An 18,231-nucleotide genomic window follows, 5' to 3' on the forward strand; every position below is an offset into this window, starting at 1 on the left:
CAACCCGATTACTATTAATAGACAAGTGCAGTCTGCCATGGGAATTTTGCAAGAAAACTCCAATAGAGTCATCAGTTCTGATGTACAGAATAGTCTTCAGCCATCAGCACTCGAACAAACAGACTCTGACAACGTAGCAAGCAATCAACATCAGCACCTTCAAGCAATAGCACCAATTGTGAATCCAGCAATTGTTTCACAGAGCTCTTTTGACGCAACTTGTGCGTTCCCACAATTGTCTACAGCTTCAAATATTCAACTGCTAGTTTTTAGTGGAACATTTCCTCCGGCTGAAAATACTTTCGCCCCTCCCAGGCTCATTAATAACATCGGCCTAATTGAAAATGTACCTTATCATAGGACACCTGTTCCAATTTCTTTCGGCAATCGTTTCCAAACGCCAAGCCATTCCGGCCCATTTCAGGCATATTGCCCAAACAGTTGGTCAAACTTAGCAAACGGTAGTTTTGAGCCCTCAAATGTAACCCCTCGTGGACCTGTTTACCCAAGCAGCCAAAGCTTCGGTAATCAAAACTCCAACCCATATCGTCAACGGAACATTCAACGCTCAGTAAAGCTGCCGGACATCCGAATTCAGAAGTTCGATGGAGACCCACTCAAGTGGAACGAATGGAGCAGCATGTTTTCTTCGACTATCCACAACAACGAAGACATCACTGACACTGAACGAATGAGCTATTTGCAAAGTTTAGTCACTGGACCGGCAAAGGATTGCATCTCCGATTTCATTGCAACCCAAATTTTTACTCTTCCGCCCTTCAAGAGCTCAACAGACGCTTTGGAAACCCGCAAAACGTTGTCAGTGCCTTAACAAAAGAACTGGAAGCTTTCCAAAGACCGGCTATGAAGGACCACGCAGCTTTGATAGCTTTTGCTTCGCTGTTAAGAAAGGTTGTTCAGACGTTTGCCTCACATGGCTTCAGTGCCGACCTAAATGCGACGTACTTGCTCAGGATAGCCCGAGATAAGCTACCAAACCCAATCAAGTTGAAGTGGACCGAACATGTTGTTGACAACGACTGGACAAATCCAGGTCTCACAGAGCTTTCCGATTGGATGAATCGGCATTCCAGAGCCTTTGAACAATTACAAGACGCATTTTTATCAACCACTAACAACCATTCAAGTCAACAAAACCAATCACAGTGTTCAAGTTCCTTCAACAATCGGAATAAGAACCAAATTCGTACAAACTGGAAACAGAATTTCCCCGGAAGCAAAAGCTCTAACCCCAGCAATAAAAGCTTTGAACATAACAGTACAGCAATTAGAAGCATCGATTATGCAAAACCTCAGCAATCGACGGCAAATATTAGCAACAAAACGAAAGGAAGCTCCTCTTTCTCTGGTTCAAAGCAGCCTATGAGAAATGCAACAGCAAATAGGAGCAGAAGAAAATGTCCGCTTGATCAACAAGATCACTACATTGGCAAGTGTCCGCAATTTCTTAGTATCGATGTTAGCAGACGCAATAGCGAAGCAAAGAAGAACTCTTTGTGCTTCAATTGCCTAAGTACCAGTCACGCAGCCAAAAACTGCACGTCAAAAGTTCTCTGTCGACATTGCAATGGCAAACACCACAGCCTTCTCCACACAGACAGACAAAAAGCACCCGAATCTACAAACTTGACAGAAATTGATCTCCCAATGTGTGAACCATTGGACCAACAGGACAAAAACAATGACAATCCAACCAACGTTTACAATCCTGGTTTTCCGCCAAGAACAAGAAATCAACTACAGGTGATACCTGTCACCCTTTTCGGAAATGATAATAAAAGACATAATTGTTATGCCATTCTGGACAACGGTAGCACCATTTCATACGTCCTCAACACCACTGCCGACAAGGTAGGGGCTCCAAAAACTTCAGACTTTGATCTGAAAATGTCGCACGCATTTGACGAATCCGTCATGCACGCAAATCTTGTTCGCTTGGACATTGGAAAGCTCAATAGCGATCAACCACTCTTCCGTTTAAACTATGTTCATGCAGTGAGAAATTGGACTTTCAACGATGCACCTGTGAACGATTTGAACGAAGCATGTTCGTCCTACCCTCACCTTCAACATATACATTTTCCTAAACTTAGTGATAACAAGGTACAGATACTTTTAGGTGTTGACGCTACCCAGTACATTTTGGAACGCGAGTTCCTTCAAGGACCCTCAGGAAGCCCCTTTGCCTTAAGCAATCTTCTCGGTTGGACAATTACAGGTCCAATTAAGCGAAAAACCGAGCCATTCCTGCAGGAAACAAACTTCCTATCTCATAGTTATAGAGCCTTTGACCATGCGCTCACAAATTTAACTGTTGATACTGAAAGACATCTCAGTGAATGTGTGACCAGTTTCCGGAAAATAGAGAATACAGGAACCGAGTTTGAAGAAACTGCAGATACGTCAACAGACAGTAAAAGAGCAGTTCAAATATTACAAGATACAATCCATCATATCGGAGACAGATATGAAATTGGTTTACTTTGGAAACAGGACAGTAAATTAGAAAACAACTATCCAGTTGCCAAAGCACAACTTGACAGCCTTCAGCGCCGACTCAACAAAGATATTGAGCTGAAACAGTTGTATGAGAAAACTTTGGAAACAGATTTAGAGAAGGGTTATGTCAAACCAGTAACTTTCTCAAATCCAGCACCAGAGAAGATTGGGTACCTTCCCCATCACCCCGTCACCAACCCCAACAAACCTGGGAAAGTCAGGCGTGTTGCAAACGCCGCATCTGTTTTTAAGAAGCAGTCGCTAAACAAAAACCTTTTGTCAGGCCCAGACCTTCTCAATAACCTGGTCGGCTTACTACTTCGCTTTCGCCAGGATTCTGTTGCAGTAATGGCAGACATTGAGGCCATGTCTATGCAAATTTGCATACGAACAGAAGATCAGTCATGTCTCCGTTTTCTTTGGCCGTCAAACAACTCCGTACAGCAGTTCCAGTATACGCGACTCATCTTTGGAGCCAGATGTTCACCAACTACAGCAATATTTGTCCTCCAAGAAACAGCAAAAGACTTCGGAAACACCGCTACAAAAGATCTAATATTCAACAGTTTCTACTTGGATGACTTTGTACATTCGTTCGTCAATGAACAGAAAGCTGAAACTGCAGTTCAAGACTTGCGACAAACACTCTCTAAAGGAGGTTTCAGTCTAACTAAGTTTGTCTCAAACTCTGTTCAATGTTTAAGCAAAATACCCAAAGAATATTATGACAGTGAAAAAGACAAACATCGTGTCTTAGGCGTAATGTGGAATACAATTAATGATACTTTCTTCCACCAGAAGCTTTCCAAAGTTCAGGAAGACAAAACGGACTACACACTCAGAAAGCTCCTTTCCTTAATTGCCTGCTTGTTCGATCCATTAGGAATCATTGCCCCATTATTGATTACACTCAAAATCATCTTGCAGGATGCTTGGAAAGAAGGACTTGCATGGGATGATCTCCTGTCAGATGAGAAACAGATATCAATAAAAACTTGGATAGAGCAATATCTAAATGTGCAAGAAATATCAACGCCACGATGTTTTATTTCTCCGAACGAACCATCTCCGATAAACCAGTTACATTGCTTCTGTGATGCCTCACAGCTGGCTTATGGAGCAGTCATATACATCAGGTCTCAATCAGCTAACACCATTTCAACGGGGTTTGTCATAGCTAGAGCTAAAGTTGCGCCACTAAAGCAAATCAGTATCCCGAAACATGAGTTGCAAGCAGCCGTGCTAGGATGTAGACTAATGCCATTTGTTTCCAAGCAGCTAACAATACCAGTTACCTCAAGACACTTTTGGAGCGACAGTGAAGCTGTCCTTGCCTGGATCAAAAGCAAAGACAAATTGAAAACTTTTATTGCAAACAGAGTACAAGAGATCCGCAACAACACAGACGTCTCCGAGTGGCAGCATATCAGCGGAAAAGTCAACCCTGCAGACCATGTCTCCCGAGGAATACAAGCCTGTGATATCAACGTGTTGTGGTTAACGCCTCCAGCTTTCTTAAGTGATCCCGATAGCCATTGGAAGATCCCTGGGTAACAAGGAGGAGACAAACGTCACAATGGAACCATCCAACGATGAATGTATTATCGACGTCAGCAGATTCTCAAAGTGTAAAAGTTAATGCGCTCTATGGCTTTTGTCATAAGGTTCATAAAGAATCTCAGATCGAAACAAAGAGGCAAACTAGAACTCGACGACATTAACCAAGCCCGAATTTATCTCTTAAGAAAATCGCAAGAGAAGTCCTTCAAAGACGCCATCAAAGACATGAAACAACACAGGCCTTTGTTAAAGAAAGATCGTCTGCTCTGTTTGTCCCCTTTCTTTGAAAGTGGACTTCTTCGCGTTGGTGGCAGAACAAAACGAAGCTTGCTACCCTTTGACGCCAAGCACCCCATCATCCTGGACTCTAAGGAGCACAGCATTCAACTCTACATACAGAAATGCCACGAAATTTGTATGCACATTGGAGTGGAATACACTCGCAACTACATACAACAGAGATGCCACATTCTTGGAATCAGACTCTACCTGAGAAGTTTGGCCTTCAAATGTTTCGACTGTCGCCGCTTCCGAGCACAGGGACTACAGCCACCGATGGCAGACTTGCCAGACATTCGTTTCCAGGAAACACAGTCACCAGTCGTCTTCACCAATGTCGGCGTGGCCTACCTTGGACCTTTTGCCGTCGTTCATCGTGTTACAGAAGTGAAGACCTACATCTGCCTAATTACTTGCTTGGTTACAAGAGCAATTCACCTGGAAGTTGCAGAGGACCTCAGCACAGACAAGTGTTTGACAGCAATCCGACGCTTCATCGCCCGACGCGGCCAACCGCGGTTGTTCCTGTCGGACAACGGATCCAACTTCCTGGGAGCAAGAAAGCAGATCAGAAGAAGACCACTAATGTTGGACCACGACTACATCAAAGATCAGCTACTGAATCAGTCTGTCGAATGGAAGCTCAACCCTCCTTCTGCTCCTCACTTCGGTGGGGTGTGGGAGAGACTCGTTCAGTGTGTCAAACGAGCTCTTCTCTTGAACCTCGGCTCCGCAAAACTCACCCCAGATGTCTTTGCCACGATCGTCAGTGAAGCCGAGTGTCTTGTCAACTCGCGTCCACTCACTCACGTGAGAAGCAACCACGAAGACGACAACCCACTTACACCAAACCACTTCTTGCTTGGAAGGCCCTTCTGCAATGTTCCTGGAGCCGTTTTCAACGAGACACTTACCTTGAAGAGTTCGGCGTGGACACAGGTGAAGCAGAGACTTCAGCAGATTTGGAACAGGCTGCTAACCGAGTATGTTCCTTCGCTGAACAAACGACAGAAGTGGACGTCTCGTGAAGCAGCTTTGGAAGTGGATGATGTTGTCTGGCTTCTTGAAGAGTTTACACCAAGAGGAATCTGGCCGCTGGGACGAGTCACACGGACGTTCACCGGCCCCGACAACATAGCTAGGTCATGTGAGGTTACGACCGCTTTAGGCAAATTAAACAGACCAGCAGTAAAACTTATGCATGTCTACCCCAAACCCACAACCAGGTTAGGGTTAGGTGTTGTGGGCCCGGAGGATGTTAATGCTAGAGATTAACTTCTTACGTTTATTGTGTTTTACCGCCTTTTGTAAGTTGATTTGCTTCCAAAAGTTGTAACGAAAAAGTCACGATGATGAAATGTTGTAAAACCGGAAATGATACTCTTGCTTGAATTGTGTAACCTGAAACAAAACATGAGCAACCAAACTAATTGAAACTTAAAGCTAAGACTCAAGACAGGTAACGACCTATCACCCTTCCCAATGCGGACCAGCGGAACCATGGTGTTATCAAACATATCTATTGTGGGTCGAAGAATTCATAAGAATACGATGACGTTTTTTGCTATAAAGGTAAATTTTTTATTTAAAAAATTATCGGTCTCTCTCTTAATTACAACAGTTCTCAGAATCACCCAATATCAGCTAATTAATTCATATAATGAACCTTTTAAAGTATTCATTTGTTAACATAGTCGTCTAGTCAAATTTTACACAAATAAAATGTCTCTCTGTAGTTATTCCATGGAGAGAGAAAATTTGATTATATTTATTCAAACCAACTCGACGATTCTTCCAATCTTTGTCAGTATTTGTAAAATTCTGAATGACCCAATTCATATTTTCTCCTTTGTCACTGATCCAATCAGTTTCACCTTCCACCCTTTCAATTCCCATATAAATGGATATAAAACCCGTTCCATAAAACAACCAATCAGTTTGTTCTTGAGTTCCATTGTATTCCCCAAAAAGACGCCAGCCTCTATCTTGACAATACTTCCTGGCTCCGACAAACAGCTCTGTCCTATTTATTTTCTTGTACCACAATACAATAGCTTCTTCGTATTCAGGACATCTTGATGAATCCACTTTCATTCCTCCCCGTTCCTGGATGCAGTCTTTGCCAGTTTTTGAGTTGATAAGATCTGTGGCGTTGTTGGCTGTTGTTCTGATTTCGCTTCCCACCCAGTTGTAAATATGCTCTGAATAGAGATTTCAACTCTCAGGTTAATTTTAAACTAAACTACATTGGAGCGAAGAAAACTTTCTTCATTATCTATGTTAACATTGTCTTCTTTACTCTTTTAATTCTTTTTTTAATGACTATCTCTTCAATGAGGACAATTTTTTTTCAAAGAGAAGCTTCAGATGTCACTTGGACTGGCCAAACTAAAAACCAAATGAGTAAGCACTTTCATCTCTGAAATCTAGATGAGTTTCTTCATGTTAGAGTTTTGATTATGTCCTAGCTTAATTGCTCCAAAATTGTTGTAAAATCATCGACATTCAGTCTAACAAAAGCTGCAAATGAAATGATTGAGCTGAATATAAAGGACAAACCAACCCATTAATTCCTGTTTTAGTTCCTGTTTTAACTAAGAAAAATAGGAATCAATTTGGGAAAAATTTGGGAATCAATTGTCAGATGGAAGGAAAATTATTGTGAGTCATCTTTTCTAGACTGCGGCTTTTGCTACTTGAAAGTTATGACATTCAGTGTCCCTACTTTAAACACGGCTATGAACAGCAGAATTAACTCTTCAAGGAAAAAAAACAAATTACTTTTACGCTAAAAGAATAACCAAAATCACCCACCCACTTTTGTTCATTGTTGTACAAAAAATGATTCATTGTACTCAAGTACGTGTTAACAGTATTAGTATGAAAACCAGGTACGTTTACTTAAAAGAAGATCAAAGCCAACTCCACCAAGGTAATTTTGTGGGTAGTTGCTGAATTTTGTCATCTATTTTATTCTAGAAGAACAAGATAAATTTGTACGTGAAAGTTTCTTGTCTGGGTAAACTTGGTAGATTTGTCGTTTTTTTTAATGTTTTCAAATTTCAAGACCGGGGGAAATGAGGAATAGAAATTAATCATATAAGTTTTGAGTTTTTACAAGGTAACAACGTATAATTCTATTAAGAATTACAATTTATTCAGTTATAATTTATATTTTTCTTTATCAAAGTTCTTTATACGTGCACCTGGCGTGTATGTTTGTGTATATTTTTTGTGTGCGCGGGTTCTTGTGTGGGATAGTGAGTGTGTATGGTTTAAGTGTTCGCTATGTTTCTTCGTTTCCATGCTTACTGGTTTGTTTTTTTGGTACATTGTTCTGTACGTTTGTTTTCCAGGATTTCTTACTCTATTCTAGCTGTATTTCAATCCAAATTAAAACTATTTTATACCCATTTTCAACCGTGCGTTGCAGGAGATTAGACAACAGAAATAAAGAAAGGCTTATGAAAGGGAAATCTGACCGAAATGAAGGTAGCAGGACATTTTTGCAGTGCCTTTGATTTATTGATGTATCAGTCTTTCTTTCTGATACTCGAGAGAAGTGAATTTAGTTTTTATCCAAATTTATTAGCGTTTTTAGCTCACGACAAGGCCTTGAGGACTTGGAACGTTTTTTTGCGCAAAACCTTACCTTGTAAGAGCTTGGGTTTGTATGTCAGTTTGTTATCCTGTAACAAATTTGTGAGCCCAGTTGATATTTCGCAGGATTTTTTTAGCTCTAAAGGTTAGTTCGCAAGGTTCGTGTTAACACAACGGCTAAATTTTGAGTACTTGTATGTCGAAAGGGTATAACTTATTAGAATCTGCCAGTTTTGGCAGGAAAATTTATAAGACGATATAACGACTTATAGGAGCTTCCAAAGATCTTATAAACTAACCACCACGTCTTGCTCCCGAAATTTGAAAATAATGTTGATGAGGGCACACTTTGGAACCTGAGCTGATGCAATACGGAACTTTATAAAGAGACAATTAATAAAACAAATATTATATCTTTTTGTATTATTTTTTGTACAGGTAAGGGCGAAGACCATCGATATCATAGTCTCTGTAAATTATTTTTAGTGAAAGGAACTGAGAGTTATACTCACCAGATCCGATAAAAAGTTGGGTAAAAAGGCAACTCAGTAATTGCGATGCACACCGAGATATTTGTAAACAATAACTTGCGGAGATTTAATAGAGAAAAAATCAAATTATCCCTTACGTCCGAGAGAATTTTATGCCTGAAGATAATTTGAGAGTTTCCGTTTGAAAAAAACTGTCGCTTTTCAAATGTCAGTTGGATTGGCCAATTTGAAAACTAAAGGACTAAGCACTTTCATCTCTGGAATCTAGATGAAGTTCTTCATGTATCGGTATTGATTTTGTCTTAGCTTTGCTCCTAAATGTCCTTGACATTCAGTCTTACAAAAATTTGCAAATAAAATAATTGAGCTGAACAAAAAGGACAAACCAACTCATTAATTTTTTTTAACAAAGAAAATTTTTTGGGAATTTACTTTCAGATGAAAGGAAAAAATTCTTGAGTGTCATCTTTTTTCACCGGCGGCTTTTGCTATTTGAAAACTATGACATGAAATGTCCCCATATTAAACAAGGATATGAACAACAGAGTTAACTTTCTAATGATTACAAGCAAATTACTTTTACACTAAAACTATAACCAAAGTCACCAATCCTTTTTTGTTCATTGTTGTACGAAAAAATGATCTACAGTACTCAAGTACGTTTTAACAGTAATAGTATGACAAACAAGTATGTTTGCTTGAAAGAAGACCAAAGCCAACTTTGCCTAGTTAAATATTCGTTCGGGTGGCCGTTGAATTTTTTCATCTACTTTATTCGAGAAGAACAATAAAAATTTGTATAAGAATTTTTATACAAATAAAGGAGGCAGAATTTTTTTTGAAATGTTTCTTGTCTAGTTAAACTTGATAGATATGTCGTCTTTTTCTGCATTTCATTTTTCAGGATCAAAGGAAATTATAAACATAAGTTTTGACTAATTACCAGGTATCAAGGCATAATTCTTTAAATAGCTATAATTTATATTATGCATGCTTTGGGGCGTGCGTAAGTACTTGCACCTGAAGTGCATGTTTGTGTAGGTAATTCTTTGGTAATTCTTTTTTTGTGTGATTGTGTTTGCATGTTGCATGTGTTCGCTTTGTTTCTTCGTTTCCTTTCTTACTTTTTTGTTTTCTTTTGATACACTGTTCTGCACGTTTGTTTGCCCGGACCTTTTACTCTATTCTAGCTGTTTTTCAACCCAAATTAGAACTCTTTTGCACTGTTTTCAAAGAAATTTCAACCATGCTTTGCAAAAAAAAAACAAAAAAAGCGAAAAATAATAGAGAAATGCAGAAAAAAAGGAAACCTGTCCGAAAAGTTGATAGAAGGACAATTTTAAAATGTCTTTGATTTATTGATTTATTCATCTCTCTTTTTGATGCTCCAGACGAAAAAATAGGTTATGTGCAAGTTTTTCAGCGTTTTTAGCTCACGACAATGCCTTTAGGACGTTCGACGTTTTTTTTGCGCAAAACCATACCTTGTAAGAGCTTGGTTTTGTATGTCAATTTGTTATTCTGTAACAAATTTGTGAGCCGAGTTGATATTATAGGAGCTTTTTAAGTCTAATGGTTAATTTGCGTGGTTCTTGTTAATACATCGGCTAAATTTTGAGTACATGTATGTCGGCAGGGTATAACTTAGAAGAATCTGTCAGTTTTGGCAGGAAAATTTATAAGACGATATACCGACTTATAGGAGCTTCCAAAGATCTTATAAATTAACCACCATGTCTTGCTCCCGCGGTTTGAAATTAGTGCTCCCGCGGGTTGAAATTAATGAGGGCGCAATTTTTGGAACCTTAGCCGATCCAATAAGGAACTTCAAAAAGTGACAATTAGTAAATCAAATATAATAGCTTTTTGTATTATTTCTTTTTACAGGTAAGGGCGAAGACCATCGATATCATAGTCTCTGTAAATCAGTTATAGTGAAAAAAATCAAGCGTTATCTGCACCAGATCTGATAATTGTCAGTTATAAAGCTACTCAGTAACTTCGAAACACAACGAAATATTTGTAAGCAGCAACTTGTAGAGATATAATAGTAACCCTTACAACCCAGCGAAATTTATCCCTGAAAATTTTTTTGAGATTTTATGTTTTCAAAAAAATGCGTTTGAAATGCTCCTTGGATTGGCCCAATTGAAAACCAAATGACTGAGCATTTTCGTCTCTGAAATCTACATGAGTTTCTGCATGTTAGGGTTTTGATTAGGTCCCAGCTTTCCACCAATTTTTTTTTAAAAAACTCGACATTCAGTCTCTTAAAAGTTGCAAATAAATTGGTTCCGCTCAATGAAAAGGACAAGCAATTTATAATTTCCTGTTTTACTTCCTCTTTTAACTAAGAAAAAGTTTTGGGGAATTAGCAGTCAGATGAAACGGAAAGTATTTTGAGTCATCTTTTCTAAACTGCTGCTTTTCTTATTTGAAACTTATGATATGAATTTTCCACACTTTAAAATCGACTATGAACAGCATACTTAACCCTTCATTGAAAGAAAGCAAACTAATTTTACGCTAAAAATAAAACCAAAATCGCCCACCAAATTTTATTTAATGTTGTACAAAAAATGATCTATTGTACTCAAGTACGTATTAACAGTATTAGTATGACAAACAGGCAAATTCACTTAAAAAAAGACCAAAGCCAACTTTACCTGGTAAAATATTTTTTGGTAGTGGCTGAAATTTTTCATCTACTTTATTTTAAAAGAACAATAAAAATTTGTATGAAAAATGTATACAGAAAAATGAGGCAGAATTTTTTTTAGATGTTGCTTGTCTGAGTAAAGTTGGTACATTTGTAGCCCTTTTAAAGTTTTCAAATTTCAGCATTGATTGAAAAGAGAAATGGAAATTAGCAACATAAGTTTTGATTACTTACAAGGTATCAACGGATAATTCTATTAAGAACTACTTTCTACTTAGTTATAAATTATATTTTTTTATCATAGTTCTTTAGATTTATGCGTGCTTTCAGTCGTGTGTGATTACATGCTCCTGACGTGTATGGTTGTGTATTTACTTTTGTGCGCGCTGGTTCTCGTGTGGGATAGTGAGTGTGTATGGTTTAAGCGTTTGCTATGTTTCTTCGTTTCCATGCTTACTGGTTTGTTTTTTTGGTACATTGTTCTGTACGTTTGTTTTCCCGGATTTTTTACTCTATTCTAGCTGTTTTTCAACCCAAATTAAAACTATTTTACACCCATTTTCAACCGTGCGTTGCAGGAGATTAGACAACAAAAATAAAGAAAGGCTTAAAAAAGGGAAATCTGATCGAAATGATGGTAGCAGGACATTTTTGCAATGCCTTTGATTTTTTGATTTATCAGTCTTTTTTTTATACTCGAGAGAAGTGAATTTAGATTTTATTCAAAGTTTTTAGCGTTTATAGCTCACGACAAGGCCTTGAGGACTTAGAATTTTTCCTGCTCATAGAAACCTATAAACAGACTGCAAATGTACTCATTCAGAACTGATTTTCTGAGTTAATATGGGAATGTAAAGATTCAGCGCTGAATTGTGCTGGGACGAGGGACCGAGTTAACCTCTCTAAATTATTTATAGTGAATGGAACTGAGAGTTATCTTCAACAGATCTGTTAAATGCTGGGTTAAAAAGCTACTCAGTAAGTTCGAAAAACACCGAAACACTGGTAAACAGCAACTTGTAGTGATATAAAAGAGAAAATCGCAAAAGTAATTCCTACATCCCAGCGAAGAGACAATTTGTGAAACTAATAATATATCTTTTTGTATTATTTTTTTGTACAGGTTAGGGCGAAGACTATCGATATCATAGTCTCTTTAAATCATATATGTATTGAAACGAACAGAGAGTTATGTTCAACAGATCTGATAAATTGTCGATTAAAAAGCTACTCAGTAACTCCGAAACACACCGGAATATTTGTAAACAGCAACTTGTAGAGATATAAAAGGGAAAATTGAAAAAGTAACCCTTACAACCCAGCGATCTTTATCCTTGATTTTTTTTTTGAGAAATTCTGTTTTAGAAAGGTTTTTGTTTGAAAGGCTTTTGGATAGGCCAAATTGAATACCAAATGACTAAGCATTTTCATCTCTTAAATCAAGACGAGTTTCTGCATGTTAGGGTTTCGATTATGTCCTAGCATTGCTCCATATTTTTTTAAGAAATCCCCGACATTCAGTCTCTCCAAAGTTGCAATTAAATTGGTTCCTCTCAGTGAAAAGGGCAAACCAACTTATTAATTCCTGTTTTATTTCTTCTTTTAACTAAAAAAAAATTTTGAGAATTAGTAGTCAGATGAAAGGGAAAATAGTTTGAGAAGACCAAAGCCAACTTTGCTTAGTTAAATATTCGTTTGGGTAGCGGTAGAATTTTTTCGTCTACTTTATTTGAGAAGAGCAATGTAAATTTGTTTGAGAATTTTTATACAAATAAAGGAGGCAGAATTTTTTTAAAAAGTTTCTTGTCGGGTTAAACTTGGTCGATATGTCATCTTTTTCAGCTTTTCATTTTTTAAGATCAAAGGAAATTGGAAATGGAAATTGGAAACAAAAGCTTTGACTACTTACAAGTTATCAAGGCATAATTCTTTTAAGAAATACACTTTAAATAGTTATAATTTATAGTTCATATTTTATCATAATACTTTAGGCATATGCATGCGTTGCGGCGTGCGTAAGTACTTGCACCTTATTTGTATGTTTGTGTAGGTAATTCTGTGCGCTCTGGTTTTTTCGATTGTGTGTGTTTGGTGCATGTGTTTGCTTTGTTTCTTCGTCGGTTGCTTTCTTACTGTTTTGTTTTCCTTTGGTACACTGTTCTGCCCGTTTGCTTGCCCGGACTTTTTACTCTTTTCTAGCTGTTTTCGACCTAATTTAAACTGTCTTATACCCTTTTCAAAGAAACTTCAACCATGCTTTGCAAGAAAACAGAGAAAGCAAAAAAAATAAAGAAATGCAAAAAAAAGGGAAACCTGACCGAAACGTTGATAGAAGGACAATTTTATAATATCTTTGTTTCATTGATATATTCATCTCTCTTTTCGATGCTCAAGACAAAAAAAAATATTATTTGCAATGTTTTCAGCGTTTTTAGCTCACGACAAGGCCTTTGGGACGTTCAACGTTTTTTTTTGCGCAAAACCATACCTTGTAAGAGCTTGGTTTTGTATGTCAATTTGTTATCCTGTAACAAGTTCATGAGCCCAGTTGATAACATAGGAGCTTTTTAAGGCTAATGGTTAGTTCAATGTTCGTGTTAACACAACTGCTAAACTTTGAGTACTTGTATGTCGGAAGGGTTTAACTTAAGAATCTGCCAACTTTGGCAGGAAAATTTATAAGACGATATACCCCTTATAGGAGCTTCAAAAGATCTTACAAATTATTAATCACGCCTTGCTCCGGCGTGTTGAAAATATTGATGATTAGGCACACTTTGGAATCTGATCCGATCCAATACGGAACATAGACGATTAATAGATCAAATATTATATCTTTTTGTATTTGTTCTTTGTACATGTCAGGGCGAATACCATCGATGCTTTAAAGTGTAACGTGTCTTTACGGGCGTGCGGCGTGACTTTTGCATGCAATTTTACATGCAATTGCCTCATGGTCAATTTTTTTGCTACAATCGAAAATTTCAATTTTGCATGAATTTGGTCTGATTATGGTGAAAATCAAGTTCTATTCTGTCAAATTCAAAATCATGATTTAAAAATTTTTTCTGAATTTCTCTTCCTCATGAAAACCTATAAGCGGACTGCAAATGTACTGATTCAGAACTGATTTTCTGAGTCAATACGTGAAAGTAAAGATTCAGCGCTGAATTGTGCTGGGACGAGCGTCCGGGCTAACCGCTCTAAAATATTTATAGTGAATGGAACTGAGAGTTATCTTCACCAGATCTGATAAATTGTCAGGTAAAAAGGCTACTCACAACTGCGATACACACAAAAATTTTTCTAAACAAAAACTTGTAGAGATATAATGGAGTAAATAGCAAAATTAACCCTGATATCCCATAGAATTTCATCCCTAAAGATTTTTTGAGAATTTCTGTTTTAAAAAAATTCGTCGAAACTAAAAATTGTGAAGATAAAAAATAAATTTGTCGGATATCAGTCGAAAGGAGCATATGTTGAATAGACCTTGATTCTAAAACAAAAAGCTGTGATAATTAACACAAAAAAGTTTTCAACAAAAATTCAATAAACACCCTTATTAGCATGATTGCTCTGTTTTATCAATGACACTATTCAAAATTCGTTCAGGCGCAACCATTTAGTGAAAGCCTAATACGAAATGTGATAAAAATGTGAAAAAAGACACAGTACAACCCTTTAGTTCAAACAGAAAAACAGACAAAATAACGTAATCACCGATTTCAAATAAGTTCAGAGCTTGCAATACATTGAAAGAGCTCCTTTGTTGTAAGAGAGAGAGAGAGAGAGAGAGAGAGAGAGAGAGAGAGAGAGAGAGAGGGGTAATTTTTCTATGGGGGGTAAATTGATGTAAGAGTGTGGGGGTATTTTGTTCAGAGGGGGTAAAATGATTTAAGAGTTGGGCTGCAATGGGAGGAATATTGAGCAATAACCCCCCTGACTAAAATTGCCATGTAAGAGTGGGCTGCAATGGGAAAAGTGTTGAGGAATGACCTCAATTGACTAAAATCGACATGTAAGTGTCGGCTGCAAGGGGCTGCAGTTGAAGGACTTTTGAGAAATTACACCTTGTCTAAAACGACCATGAAAGAGTGGGCTGCAATGGGCTGCAATCAGAAAACTTTTGAGGAATTACCTCCCCTGGCTAAAATTGACATATAAGTACCGGCTGCAATGGGCTGCAACTGGGGACTTTTGAGAAATTAGCCCCCTGACTAAAATTGCCATGTAAGAGTAGACTGCAATGGGCTGTAACGGGAGAAATTTTGAGGAATTACCTCCTCTGACTAAAATTGCAATGTAATATTGGGCTGCAATGGGCTGCAATGGGAGAATTTGAAAGAATTACCTCCAGGGGGTATAATGGTGTAAGAGTGAGTGAGCATTTGTTCAGAGGGGTATAGAATGAGGTAAGAGCTGGGCTGCCAAAAGGGGTAACTTGGTGTGAGAGTGAGGGGTAGTTTTTTCAGAGGGGTAGAATGAATTAAGAGTTGAGCTGCCAAAGGGGGTTACAATTGCGTAAGAGTGAGGGAGTAAATTGCTCAGAGGGGGTAAAATGAGGTAAGAGTTGAGCTGCCAAGTGGGATAGGGTGGTGTAGGAATTGGGGGTGGTTTCTTCAGAGGGGGTAAAATGAGGTAAGAGCTGGGCTGACAGGGGGTAAGAAGTTGTAAGTGTGAGCGTGTAAATTGTTCAGAGTGGGTGAAATGATGTAAGAGTGAGGACTAATATGTTGAAAGGGGGCATTTCCAACAATTATTATTCATATATATAGACCGTCCAAAGTTGGACAAGCATTGATGGTCTGGAGGTTGTGGAATCAAGACTGGCAGTCTTCAAGTATAGGAGCTAAAACAATGTAAGATTGAGGGGGCAAAATGATTTAAGAGTTGAGCTGTCAAGGGCGTAAAATAGTGTAAGGGTGAGGAGTAAATTTTTTCAGAGGGGTAAAAAAGATGTAAGAATGGAGCTGCAATGGAAAGATTTTTTAGGAAACTGCAACTCAAAATTCTTACGTCCTTTTTGGGCTGCATTACTCTTCCAACGGTGGTAAAATGTTGTAAGAGTGAGGGGATATATAACAAAATAACAACCCACTCTTACTTTTTTGGTCTGTCAAAGGGGGGTAAAATGATGTAAGAGTTCGGGGGTTCGGGGTTAATGAAGAAATTACCACTGAACTCTTACATCATTTTGCCCCCCCCCCCTCCCTGACAGACCAAAAAGATGTAAGAGTGGGGTTTAATTTGTCTTTCACTCTTACACCATTTTTAGCCCCGTTGGAAGCCTAATGTAGCCCAAAAACAAGCAAGAGTTTTGAGCTGCCTTTTCCTGAAATATCCTCCCATTGCAGCCCCACTCTTACATCTTTTTGGGCGGAAAAAATTGACCCGGGCAGTTATACAGATGAATAGAACAATTTCCAGTAATTTTTCGACGACAAGAGATAAACGAGAGTTGAAGAAAAAAAACTGAATATGTTTCTGGCAATTAAAAATCAGAAGTGTTTAGATCATCGGCTGAAAGAAGAAAAACAAATAGGTGCCAGCTAATTTAAATAGTGCAATTCAAAACAAATTCTCCATTTACCATCAATCACAAGAATAGATAAAGTTTATATAAACTGAAAATAAAAACATAAGAAAACAAGATTTATGAGAAAATTGTGAAATCAAACGGAGCAGAAGAAAATGAGAAAATTGAGTCCCAAAGCAAAGAATTGATGCTTTTGTAGGAAAACCATTGAAAACAAAAGGTCCAATTAAGAACCTGATATCACGTAAAAGCTTTTTCTAATAATTGAAATAGGATTACAAAAACGATTTTATCAGATTAAAATTATCATCAATCCTAATCAAATTTTAAACTAAAGAGTCTTATCCTAAAGACAACAAAAAGGCAACCAGAAAAAATAAGTAATAACATGAAGTATGTAATGTTTTCATTATCACTTCTTGATCTTTGCATTTTGTCTCCTTATTCCGAGGAATTCAAATTGCTCATTTGATTTTGAAATTCAGGAAAAATCAGAAAACATTTATGAGCTTAGAATTGTGATTAATATTCAAAAAAGATGTATTGAAAAATCAATGGATCTCAGTTGTATGAAATCTCAATAGTATATTATTGGACTTCAGTAGCAGCGTTTTATTCCGAGATAGGGCCACTTGAAGGTTCGTTGTTCGATAAGTCTTTTGGAATTTTGCCTTTAAAAAGAATTAGTAAGACATCGGAATCGCTCTTAACAATTTGTCAGTGAAAGTTTATGTAAAAAGAAACCTTTGAATTAAAAATCCGAAAAACCAGAAAAGTTGCAGAAGGAAGTTTTTATAACAATCCGTGATCGGGAAAAAATTCGGATATAGGTAGGCAAGACAAGAATGATGCCATTTGGTTACAGAAAACACAACCGAAAATGTGAGAATTTTTTAGCAAAAAATTAAAATTTTGATCGTTTCATTTTTCCCGTAATTGCGCAGAGAAAAAATTATAGTCACCTAAATTTTTAGTCACCTGGTTTGGATACATAGGGAAAAAAGACTTGGAAAAGATTTCCTGGACAGCAGCAGCAGGCCGGAAAATTTTTTATGTTTTTTATGGCTACTCTATGACAGGTCTACAAGAATATTTTGTCCTCCTAGCTGTACAACTGAGCAAATTTGGAAACTAATTTGGCGACAAAAAAAACTTCAATGAAAGTTTTGCTCTCCATTGTTTCGCAAACCTTATAAAGTTGAGGGTTTCTGAAATAGGTTCACTAGTATAAATTGAATAATATTTTTAAGGGTTTAACGCTTTTCAGATTCTAGTTATCGATTGAGGAGATTGGACAATCAACGCAGGGACTTTGGTGCTCCAGTACAGTCTAAACTTTTCTTTCCTGGACCAAAGAACAGAAAAGGAAAACACAAAGGGTTGCTTTAATCAAGATGAAAGGGAAGGTAAAAAATGATGAGAGGGCAAAAAAAATTATAACAAACTAACATGCAATATTTTGGCAAGATTAAACATGTTTTAGTATCTCGTTAAACAAGTTTCTCCTCACAATTATCAAGTTTCGTTTTACCGGAACCACAAACTCCAGATGAAAGGATACGTTCATTTTTTTTGGGAGGAAG

At 37.5% G+C, this 18,231-nt stretch overlaps 2 protein-coding genes across 2 annotated transcripts; both read left to right on the forward strand.

Annotated features, from left to right (window-relative positions):
• The first annotated feature begins 864 nt into the window (after positions 1–864).
• On the forward strand, positions 865–4,074 carry LOC142355811 (uncharacterized). Its single transcript, XM_075407859.1, has one exon. It carries the CDS (start codon positions 865–867, stop codon positions 4,072–4,074), a length of 3,210 nt encoding a protein of 1,069 aa, XP_075263974.1.
• Positions 4,075–4,167: 93 nt separating this feature from the next.
• On the forward strand, positions 4,168–5,634 carry LOC142355812 (uncharacterized). The gene has a single exon (XM_075407860.1). It carries the CDS (start codon positions 4,168–4,170, stop codon positions 5,632–5,634), a length of 1,467 nt encoding a protein of 488 aa, XP_075263975.1.
• The last annotated feature ends 12,597 nt before the right edge of the window (positions 5,635–18,231 follow it).

The sequence above is a fragment of the Convolutriloba macropyga genome, unplaced genomic scaffold (genome assembly GCF_964194025.1).
Source record: "Convolutriloba macropyga unplaced genomic scaffold, txConMacr16.3 SCAFFOLD_3514, whole genome shotgun sequence".
Classification (NCBI taxonomy): Eukaryota; Metazoa; Xenacoelomorpha; order Acoela; family Convolutidae; genus Convolutriloba; species Convolutriloba macropyga.